The 12,399-nt window shown below is 41.2% G+C and overlaps 1 protein-coding gene across 6 annotated transcripts in view; it reads left to right on the forward strand.

The window, feature by feature from the left end:
* The window catches only part of DYNC1I1 (dynein cytoplasmic 1 intermediate chain 1), a gene marked incomplete at its 5' end in the record, with an annotated part of 260,581 nt that overhangs the window by 1,609 nt on the left and 246,573 nt on the right, over positions 1–12,399 (forward strand). For 2 of the 6 annotated variants that reach the window (XM_080936204.1, XM_080936205.1), the window contains 2 exons: positions 7,501–7,615; positions 10,931–11,072. In XM_080936204.1, coding sequence (XP_080792330.1) covers positions 7,501–7,615; positions 10,931–11,072 — 257 coding nt within the window. The remainder of the gene's footprint in view (positions 1–7,500; positions 7,616–10,930; positions 11,073–12,399) is intronic. The other 4 variants (XM_080936206.1, XM_080936208.1, XM_080936207.1 and 1 more) reach the window with 2 other exon arrangements.

The raw sequence follows: 12,399 nt of genomic DNA on the forward strand, positions 1-12,399 counted from the left end.
CTGTCTGTTCCATCTTTTTGTTTGTTTGTTTGCTTGTTTGTTTTATATGTTTTGGGATGATCGTGGGCCAACAAGCAGATCAAGGCTAGCTTTTATTTATTTACTTTTTATTATCATTGTTATTAGCAGTAGTACACCAAGCAGTATTTCAAAGTAAAGGTCTTACCTCCTGCACAACAAAGATTGCTCCTGGAACCCAGGAGGCAGGTAGTACTTCTGGCCGCCTTATGCCTCTAGAGTGAAGGCTACAGAAGGTCTTAGTCTCTTCATTCCTTAGCTGACAGTGTACCTCAAAGATGCAAGGGCCATTCCGAGTCTTTCATTCTTAAGTCCCATTCAGAAGGTTCAAATCAGGGCTCAATTTTGGGTTGCCCTGGCTATATGCAATAATATATATGTTTAAGGCATGCCTTGGCTTTCAATATCCTCTCTGCTCTTTCCTTTATCATTTAAGCATCTGTTTTTAAAAAGCCCACCTGTTTGTTTGGTGAGTAAATAGATTGGGGCATGTGTGTGCCACAGTAAAGGTAGGGGCTCCTTCACTCCTTCTACCTTGAGGGTCCTAGTGATTTAACTTACGATAACCGGGCTACTTAGAGGAGGGTTTATTTGGGGCTTACATTTCCAGAGAGATAAGAAACAAGTACCATTGTGGCAGGTGGGGAGGGAACAGGGCAACAGGAGAAGGTCATAGCTCTCGGGTTCATATCTTCATATCTCAGGCGGGAAACAAAGAGCAGGAACCTGGGTCAGTGGAGGCTTTTGAAACCTGGAAGCTCACCTTCAGTGACACACTTCCTCCAGCAAGACCATATCCTTAGGCATCGCCAAGGAGTGTCATCAACTGAGAAGCAAGTATTTAAGCCTGACAGTATGGGTGACATGAAAATCACTGTCTCTGTGCAGCCATTCCACCAGTCTGTGTATAAATATCCTTTGCAGACAGTCTGGCTCCATTTGTTTTGAGCAGCCACTGTCAGCAGACAGACGGCATTAAGCCTGCTTATGTACAGGGGCTTTTGCATTGTAGGTGGCTCAGAAACGTGGTTCTGCCCTTTTCAGCATAGCCTTGAGTGTGGGCCTCTAGGAACTCATCTTCTTAGCAGAGTTCTGCATGGATCCCAAAAGCTAGTAGAGAGAAATGGGTCGGTGAATCCTAATAACCTCTCTCATTGTTGTGACCTGACAAAGGCTACTTAAGGAAGAAGGGATTGTTTGGTTCAGTTAAAGGGATAAAGCCAGAGACTGCCCTGCCTAGGGATCCAACCCATCTGCACCAAACCCCCATACTACTCCTGATGCCAAGAAGCTCTTGCTGACAGGAGCCTGATATGGCTGTTCCCCGAGAGGTTCTATCAGTACCCGACCAGTACAAATGCAGATACTCAGAGCCAATTATCAGAGTGAGTCCTGGAGACCCCAGTGGAAGAGATAGCGGAAAGACTAAAGGAACTGAAGGGGATTGCAACCCTATGGGAAGAACAAAATAAACAACTGGACCACACAGAGCTCCCAGGGACTAAACCACCAACCAAAGAAGATACATGGAGGGATCCAGGACTTCAGATACATATGTAGCAGAGGATGGCCTTATCTGACATCAATGGGAGGGGAGGCCCTTGGTTCTGTGGAGGCTTCATGCCCAGCATAGGGGTATGCTAGAATGATGACATGGGAGAGAGTGAGTGGGTGGAGGAGCACCATCATAGAAGCAGGGGGAGGAGGGAGAGAGGGGATGGGATGGGGGTTTGTGGAGGGGTAACTTGGAAAGGGAATATTATTTGAAATGTAAACAAGTAAAATGATTTGTTAAAAATACAGAAAATAAAATACAGACACTTAAAAAGGGGGGGGGGAGATAAGGCTGTTCCATGTGGGAAAGACGTGGTAACAAATGCTGCTTTAGTTGTGGTGACAAGAGCATTAAGCATCTGGTCACTACGTCCACAGTTAGGCAGAGAGAGACAAACAGTGGTGTCCCATTTGTGTTCTTCTTTTTATTCAGCTTGGAAAAGCAGCCCATCATGGGACTGGGCTATATGTATTCGGCACAGGTGTTTGGCTCTGGACACACCCTCACTGTGTGTCTCTTAGGTGATTATAAATTCCATCAAGATGCCAATCAAGAGTAACTGCCACAGTGAGAAACAGTTCTTACTGTGCTTCTGAGATCAGTGATGAGGGAGAGAAGGGGTCCAAAATATGGATGGATACAGATTCTTTGATCAGGATGGGATCTTACAAGCCAGGTACCTTCATGAGCTTATGATATCCTTAATGATTTATTTTTAAAATGTGTGTGTGTGTGTGTGTGTGTGTGTGTGTGTGTGTGTGTAGTATACTTGAGAGCAGCTTCTTATAGACACCAGTGGTATAAAAGGCCCCTGGATCCAGAGTTAGAGGTGCTTGTGAGCCACTGGATATGGACCCTGGGAACCACTCAATTCCCCTGAAAACTCTGTACTTTTAACTGCTGAACCATCCCTCTAGCCTAGAGGTTACAGTATTTTATATATGAAAGAAATATGGAACTATTTTGTTTTGATTTGAAGTAATACGCTCCATGCACTAAAGACTGGCTCTCTATTGTCTCTAGCTTTCTGGAAGAGCCTGTCACCAGCCGCCTTGTTCTCACCCAGATCCTTGGTATCATTCCGCTCCTATGACTTGCAAGGATCATCATGCTCTGGAGAGGATAACAAACCTCTTTTCTTCCCCATTTCTCCCTTAGACCACCTTCTAGCCAAAGCGACTGAACGTTTAAATATCCTGTAGGTGATGCACTTGAGACCAAAAAAAGTCTCCTGCTTTAGATTTTATTTTTCAGATTTGGAAATGTCTGCATGTGCACAAGTTGGAGATGTGCTGGGAGATCTAAGTTTATACATGAAATTCATTTGCTTCATAAACCCTTTATACACATAGGCTCAAGAGATTTTATACGGTGTTTTAAATAATCCTTCCCAAAAACAAAATTTCACCGTATGGCATCTTTCGAGATATTGGAATATTTTGCATTTCAGCTGGGGGATGCCCAACCTGTATGTATACACTCCTCTACTCCTCTATGGACGAGACTCTTTGGAGAGCAAGGTTGACTCTATTTCTCTCCTGTTGACCTTCACCTGCTCATTAATTGTGCACACATACATCTTACTGTTTTCATCTCTGATGTCCCTCACTATGGAAAGCTATTTCTGAGCCCTCCAAAGACAGGAATCTACGAAGTTTGGGATCTATACTGTTTTCTTTTTTATTTTTATTTTGTGTCTAACACCTGTTTTTCCATTAGCATACGCCCAAGAAGAATAATATTGACAGAGCAAACAGACTGCTTGAGGCAGGCACTGAAGACTCTGAGCTCAGCATTATAACACCATGCAGGATTCCATCCTGCAGATTCCTGCAGAATCTTTGACTTCCAGGTTATGCAGTGCTTGAATGGTCTGCCACCATTCCAGACGCCTGAGCTAAGATGCTCTGACTCCTGTGTTGTTTGAAAGCAGTTAGAAATTGGCTTAAGAATTTAAGTTTGACGTTTTATAAACTTTCTCTTTAAACATTTTAAACAAAACAGATAGATTCTGAATTTAAAAAGGAGCAAAGTGCCCTTTGGTGACAACCTGGGTGGCTTCCTGTCTATGATGATGGAGAGACAGGAGGGAGTTCAGGCCACCTGGGTAGATTATACTCAACAGCAGAGAAAACTGCACAGGAAAAACTCACTTGGATGCCAGTTGCTTTCTTGGCTGAGGTATTATGGCTGAAATCTGATTTAAAAATAAGTGACCAGCATTTAAGAGACAGCCCAATTTTACAAAAACCTGGCTTCAGTGCAGTGAGAGGAACTTAATGGGGGCCACCCTGAAGTTTCTTACTCTGGCCTTGGTCTTAGGCTGGATTGCTGGATCAGGAATAGATCAAGGCTTTCTACCCTGTCTTCACCTGTTCCCTAATCAATATGGAACTGTCTTCGAAAAGGAATTGACAACGCTCAGCTAGCTAATTTTCTTTCTTTGATCATCTTCTCTGGACCTCAGCTGGGATTATGCCTTGCAAACAAAAATGTCGTTTGCTGGGAAAGGCAACTCTTGGGTTTTTAGTTACTAGTCATACTAAGCCAGCCCACGGTGAGTCATTAAAACTCAGTGGGACTCTGTAGTTTACAAGAGAGAATCAGAAAGTTTATCAGTAGGCCTCTAGCCTCCATCTCTTTGAAGAGATTATACTTCATTGTGTTTAATTCTCTGAGTGATACCTGGCTTGTTTCTGATAAGCTCTGGTTATCTAACTGCACAGTTCTGCTCAGATTTGGGAATTGCTAGCTTTTCTAAGACTTTTATAAGCTTAGATAAGTAAGTACTTATTCTCAATATATTCCAGTTTGTTGACTTGTTTCTTAACTTTTTTTTTTTAAAAAAAAAAAAAGCCAAAAATACAGCTGGCGGGATGACCAGGCCATAAAAAACGCTTGACCCTCAAACTAGAAAACCTGAGGACAATCTCTGGAAGCCACCTAGGAACCCAGCTGTGGTAGTCTGGAGCACGTAGCGTCTAGAAACTGTAAAAGACACCCTGCCTCAACCAGGTGAAAGGAGAGGACTGTCTTCCAAAACATTTCATTCTGACCTCTACACTCAAGCTGTGTGACACACAGGAACACACCCTCAATCACACATGCACACAGAAAGAGAGAGAGACAGAGACACAGAGATATGGAGACTGAGAAGCAGAGAGACAGAGACATGCACTCTACTAAATAAATAATAAAAGTCTGCGCTCAGCAGGTGTGGGCACTTGCCACCAAGCATGTTAACCTGGGTAGTGAACAGAACAATTGTGTGGCTCTTGGTAAAACCAGCAACTCATCTCTGGAATACCACACTACTCTGTGTAACAATACTAAGACAGACTTTTACTTTCTTTAGGTTTTTTTTTAAAGCCTGTATTTCAACAGCAGCTGTACCACATCTATTTTCTTTCATCTCTCCCTTTCCCCTTTCAGCCATATAAACAGTGAACACGGTTGGAGATCCTCATCCTCATCATCTGTTTTCTCAGCTCTGTCTGTGCTTGTTGCGCACATTGAGGTTGGAATATGCTTCCACTGTTTAAACATCACAATTGGGAAAAGAGTGTGTACTCAGCTCCGCATCATCACAGACTGAGACAGAATTGCCTTTTAAGAACTGAGAGTGTCATGAACTGAAATCTTCTAAGACTCTCTTCAGCTCTATTTAGATCCCAAATGACAGTTCTCTCCCTAATGACAGATAGACTGCACAGATGGAAGTGCACTTTAAGGCAAAAATGAATAGCAACAGAAGTGTTGAACCCAGAGCTCACTGGTCTTATAATCAAGTTGGAGGGCACTGTCTCGGGCAAGCCAAAACTCCCCTGCATGATTTGTGTCTCGGGCACATAGAAATTAATTAAGCCCATCGAGGCAATGTAACCGTTAGGATGCCCAATAGTAACAAAGAATAAAGAGTGTCTGATAATTAATAGGATTGTCAGCTTGCAAGGCTTCATGGGAGCTTCACTTCTGTGGCTCATAAGGGATGCTTGTGAAGTAGACACTAGTAACCTCCTGGTGCAGATTTGGGTAAATACCCTTGGTTACAATTCCACTTAGAATACCTTCCTCATGTTCCTTTTAGAAATATTCTAACCAATTATTTAAGAATTCTACACAATGCAATTTAATTGTCTCGTCCAAGACCCATGCTACCTTTTTCTAAACTCATTTTTGCTTCCCATATGTTTTTCGGTGTGTGGCCATCCACTGAAGCATGGTCTACATACCAGGTACCATACTCTTAAAGAAAGCTGACTCTTCGTCTCCCAGCAGCTAGCAGCTGCCAATAGCTCCTCAGCTAGAGGTGACATGTCATGCCCTCTTTCGACTCCATACTGTCTCTTTCTTGGCCAGAGCTTACCCTCATTTGGTGAATGTTGTCATATGCAGCATGAATTCACACTCGAAACTTCTCTGTTGGATCTGGAAAACACCATTTCTTTGTAGCCATTCATTACTTCTGTGTCTTTATAATCTTCCCACCCCCTCTTCTTCAATGATCTATTGGCCTTGGGAAAAAGGAGTGATATCAGTGGGAAGCTTCTTTAGTTAAAATAGATCTCTCCCATGATGCAGTGGTACCACTCTTGGACGTATGTCCCAAAGACTCTATATTCTCCTGGTGAGATATTCGCTCACTCTGGCTCACTGCTACCCTATTCACAACAGTGAGGAACTCTAATGATCCCAGGTGTGTAACAACTGATGGACAGATAATGACAATTAGGTCTATTTTCACAACCAAAAGCCAAGAAATCATGACATTAACAGGTAAATAGATGGAGTCGGAAGCAGCCATTCTGAGTGAAGTGAGTCAGACCCAGAGAAGAGCAGGGGTTGTATGCTAAAGTCTTTGCATGTGTGTACTGTTTGAGACACCCATAGAAGTCAAGAAATGAGGTAGGGGCCATGGGGAGGGGGCAGTTTAAAAGGAGGGAAGACCAGATGTAGTGCTATAATGGGGTAAGAATCAAACAGATTCGTTGAGTGAGCAATAGGAGGGCAGAACAGAGGAAGGATTAGCAGGAGGGATGAGAGAAAGACACTCAAGTCCTTTAGAGATACCATTTTAGTTTGTCACAATTCTGTAAAAAAAAAAAAAAAAAAAAAAAAAAAAAAACCAGAAACTAGGCCTAAAATTTGACTTGAGTCTCACTCAGGTTGTATTCTAGATAATTCATAAAAGAAAGTCTTAAGCGGAGGTTTGTTTTGTTCGCACTGTGTTTTCCTAGAACGTATTTTGATGTGTTAATGGCTCCTGTGAACATCTGAACTAGTTAAAAAAATAAATAAAACAAGGCAATGGTGTATTACCAGGCTTCCACTGTGATGAATTTCTACCATCAATACAAATAGTAAAATTTATAGTTAAAAAAAAATCTATAGATAGTCTTATTTTTCACTTTTCAGCTGGATTCTAGAAATTTATATTTCTGTAATATGAGTAATACCAAGAGGTACTGACCAGGAACCAGTGTCTTAGAAGGAACATAGAGGCCAAAACAGACAAGATTGAAAACAGCCCCATTCAGAAACAGTTTGCCTTGATGCTTCCTTCCCAAACCCCCAAAGAAAGTTTCTCATTTTATTTCTTATTACTGCGTTTTATGTGTTTCCCGTGCATGTTTTTTGTGTGGCACACAAGCCGATTCATTTCAGGCTTGGACTCAGGTACTCCTACGAACATCTCACCAGCCTGGGAAACTCTCATACCACGTGATAGAGGCTGGGGAACGCCTTCAAGCAAAAGACAGAGCCCCTGCCAGTTATTAGCTGAGCAGTTGGAAGAATGTTCACCGTCCACACTTTATCTATATAGCGCTCTGCCTGGTCTTTGTGCCAGGCAGTTTCCACTTCGCCGAAGAAAAGCGCGCATTTACCGCTACATTGCTAACTTTACTTGCTGACATCCAATCTTCTAGGCAGATATGCAGCAGAAGAAAGAGCCCGTTCAAGATGACTCGGATCTGGATCGCAAACGACGGGAGACCGAAGCTTTGCTTCAGAGTATTGGCATATCACCGGAACCTCCTCTAGGTACTTGCCCAAGCTTGTGTTACTACTCCTCTTGGGTAGCTATACCATGTCCAGCGTTACTGTGCTTTTAAGTATTAGCTTTCTTGTTGCTTTCTATGCTTTAAAAAAAAAATCTGGGGCGTACTGTCCTAGTTGCATGTATTTTTGTTTAGAATTGAGAGGGCTGGAAGGAGATAGGGGTGATGCCATCAGCAGTTGCTAATGTTATACTGGCTGATTAGATGCTCATAATTTCCCCTTGTGCCACCAGCAGACTCGTTTATATTGTTAAGTGAGCATGTAGAAGAAATCCTGGGATTTTAAAAAGCATCAGGTTGCTCTTTGTTTTGGTGAATCCCAACCTCTCTTTGCCTATAGAAATAATGTTGCTGTGGTTATAAGTACCACGAACACAGCAGACATAGAATTATTCCATGATGAAAACAGAGTATTCGGTTGGAAGTTTGTTTAAATCTCTTTGGCTCATGTATACCATGATTTCATCATTGGCATTCCACTGCAACGCCCCTCCTCCAACTCATTCATTTCTAGTTGTTTGTTCATGAAGTCATTTGTTGTGGAGGCCTGAATGTAGATTAATTTTTATTTTATTTGTGAAAAGTAGTTTGCATGAGCTCATTCATCCACTCTCTTATGTATTTTTATGAGTTGTTTTTAATCTTTCCTTTATTTATTTATTTTTTCATACATCTAAAAATAATCTGAAGGTGTCTGTAAAACTACATAATATCTAACACATGAAAAATAAAACCATTTACAACTACTCTGGAAATCACTCTGGTGGTTTCTCAGGTAGTTGGACATAGAACTACCTGAAGACCCAGTTATTCCACTTCTGCGCATGTACCCCAAAGATGCTCCAACATATAACAAGGACACGTGCTCAACGATGTTCATAGCAGCCTTATTTATAATAGCCAGAAGCTGAAAATAACCCAGATGTCCTTCAGTAGATGAATGGATACAGAAATTGTGGTACATATACACAATGGAATACTACTCAGCTATTAGAAACAATGACTTTATGAAATTCCTAGGTAAATGGATAGAACTAGAAAATATCATCCTGAGTGAGGTTACCTAGTTACAAAAAAACCACACATGATATCCAGTCACTGATGATTGGACACTAGCCCCAGAAAGCTCTGAATAGCCAAGAAGCAACTCACGGACCATATGAAGCTCAAAAAGAAAAAAGCCCAAAATGTGGAAGCCTCAGTCCTTCTTAGAAAAAAAAATCACCCTCTCAGAGTGTGGTTCAACTAGACCTTAAATCATTAATAATTCAAGAGCTAAGAATGTAATCTTGTGGTAATTCTTGGTATTTAAAAATCATTATGTTTAATCTTTATATACCAAGAAAACTTTGACTATTTCCATGTTATGTTTAGTTTTACATGTACTTTATGCTCATTGTAACTAGAAAGATTTTAATGCATACTATCAAACCTTTAAAACAATCAAGTACTGACAAAAATATATTCATATAGTTTTATGCAAAAATGCTTTTAAAATCTCTACACTTATCTCTGTTTTTAAAAATAAAGTTGTTTAAAAAAACATTTAAATGATGCATAGAAGTAACTACTATATCAGGGCCATTTGAAATGTTTCCTCTTTTAATTCCATTCTTGGATTCTGTAGTAAAATAAAATTCCTTTTATTCTCATAGATACTGAAATTAAGGAAAAATTGCCTACATGAATTAATCAATATAAATAAAAAAATAACATATCCAAGTGAAAATTAAGTATTTGGTAAATATGATTTAATGCACAAACATAAAACAAATACTTCTAATAAGCATAACAGTCTCTCTCAACTGAATGTAAAAGCACATCTTTATTGATATAATGAGCCCTCATAAAGTTAGATTTTGTTTAAATTCTTATTATGCAAAGTGGGATCTACAGGGGATTTGGCTGGTGGATCTTCTTTGAGGAGTTGGCAAACCTCTTTGTACTCAGCTGACATGTGATGTAAATTAGACACCTATCGATCAATTACGTTTCGGCTTCAACATAGTCTGAAATGTTGTAGTTGCTATGTCAACAGAGGGATAGCCGATCACCCCGTTCCCTGGATAAAGCTGCTGATTAAAATTGAAAAACAATGTACTTGAGTATCCCCAGTTTATAACTACCTTCTCGACCACCCATGAATCCTTTCCAATGAGCCCGTTTTCCATCTCTCTCCAGCTTTCCCTCCACCTTGGCATTCAGGTAGTTGGGGAATTAACTGAAGAGCCATATGGCAGTTCTGTCAGGGTGGTACAGAATTTGAGGGGCGAGGCAATAGAAACCTGCTAACCCTTTTACTCTATTAACCAAATACAAGGATTGCACAGGATGGAAACCAAATGGGATTCTATCTTCATGCGCTGAAGCTTCTTTCTGTCCATGGCTTCCTTGGCATGCGTGTCAAATCCCCTGAACTGGCTGGCCTGGAGCCATTTTGCCTTTTTTAGTGCAGGAAGTGGCTAAAGGGCTTTTGGCTCAAACGTGGAGGTTGGAGAACGAAAACACATCTCTGTTTTGTTTTGTTTGCCCTCTGTTACCTTTGCTCAGATTGTCAGCTGACCTGGATCTCTGAGCATCTTTCTTTCTCCCTCATGGTGGCAGTTCATGCCCCCCCTTGTATCCCCATCTATGAGGGCTGCCAGGGACAAAGGAAAACAAGTCCCAAGTGAAGGAGAAAGTCGGGTGGGATGAAACCACTCATTAAATGTAAAAATAAAGCAGGCTGGCATTTTCCTTTGTTTTGAGAGAGATTTTTAAATTACCAGGCTCAACATTTCCCCTTGCTCTCTGTCACACGGTCTTAGCACAAAGTTGTTTATCCACCATGAACCCACACATTTCTCTCCATGGTAGACACTCAACAGATTTCTCACCTCTCTAGAACATTTAAAATCATTTGGGCTCACCCACTGTCTAATGTTTAAAGTTTTATAGACACCTCATCTTTTAAATAGGTCACATCTATACTAACACAATAAAATGAAGAATTGGAGTGAGCTCAGTGGTTCTTACCAGAGAAGCGGAGGATGAACTATCTGGACAGCCATTGCAGTTCTCCATTTTACTTCCTTAGGTGGACATGGCCTTGTAATCCTTAAGTTAATTCCGTCTAAATTCATTTCAGACTTTCGTTTTCCAATATATTAAAAAATTCACTTGACTTTCTTCCTTTTCTTTCCTTTTTTTTTTGTTTTTTTGTTTTGTTTTCTTTATCCCATCTCTATCTCTCCTGGCCATACAACCACTTTAATTTGGGCCCGTTCGTTTTGATTTGTCTGACACTGCTCTTCCCCAGTGCAGCCGCTGCATTTTTTAACATGGGATACCTGTTATTTTCATTATTTAGTCCCAACCCCTATGTCTCCCTCTTCGAAATCAGTGAGCACTCCCAGTGAAGCCGGAAGCCAAGACTCAGGCGATCTGGGGCCATTAACAAGGTAAGAACTGTCCTTCTAAAAGGCCATGGGGAAATGTCAATGTCACAAGACAGCACTGTTAAAACGACGTCACATATGCATACACCTGTTTCATCTTCCCCCAAGCTTAATTTATGCTGAGTTGCAATAATTCATGACAGAATGGTTCTTATGACCATTGGAAATAACAATGCCTTCCTTCTTTGAGTTTACTAACGAAGACCATGTATCTTCCTTAATCAACATCCCCATTAGCTTGGGCCTAAGAGAAACAGAGAGGGACCAAAGTTCCAAATGAACATAAACTCAGATTTTCATTGTCTAACATGACTTGGTTTCTAACTCTGCTCTTCATTTCTCAAGCTTCCAGCTTATTTACAAGGGCTGACAAATTTGCAAACTCATTTGTCAAAGCTTTGTTTCTGTTATGAATTTTAGCAGGTGTTCGCTGCCGTTACCGAGGGAGTCAGCTACCAAACGATAATTACACTCTGTGTTTTCGGGGGCTTCAGAGACAGGGTGTGGGCATGCTCTAGTGTGAGCACTTGAAGAGATCTCTGAAAGGAGAGGAGTGGAGAGAAGAAAGATGCTATGATAGTGTCCCGCCTCTGTTGTGACTGGGTTCTACGTTGATTGTGTTCTCTGGGATTCCCATACACTGGTAAAACACAATGGTGATATGTGTGAATGTGGGGTGGACAATTGTAGTACCCAGTCAGCCAGCACTGACTGTGCAGACGCCAGCTGGTCTTCCTCCCAGTTCAAGGAGTTTGAGCTCTATAGCAACATGGAGTCAGGTTTTTTGACATCTCCAGTTTTTCACAGGAAGGTAGAAATTCCTTTCAGTTAAAGAAGACTTGAGCCTGTGACATATGGCTGACAGCATGTGACCTCTTTCTGTGATTTGTAATATGGGAGGGGAAGGATTATAAAAATATGTGAATCAAGCTTCAAATAAAGGAAACAGCTACCATCCACACTGCCCTCAAGACAAACTAGCCTTTGGGTTGTCAATGTACCTTTCAAGATTTCCCTACCCATGGACCTTTCGAAGTACAATATGCTTTACTAAGAGAGATGCAAAATTTTGCACTTTTATTTTTCCAAACAACCCATTTTCATGTGCTTTTTCTTTTGGAAGTATACACTATTTTCATAGAGACCAAGGCAATTTGGTTGGGAAAACTGTGGCTAAGCAGAAAATGAAGGCCCATTCTTGAATCCAAACACTCAAAAGCCTAAGGCAGGAGGGCCATGAGTTCAAAGCCAGACCAAACACACACACACACACACACACACACACACACACACACACACACACCAGACAGAAAATACCATGAGAACCATT

This window comes from Micromys minutus (assembly GCF_963924665.1).
Source record: "Micromys minutus genome assembly, chromosome: 23".
Lineage (NCBI taxonomy): Eukaryota > Metazoa > Chordata > Mammalia > Rodentia > Muridae > Micromys > Micromys minutus.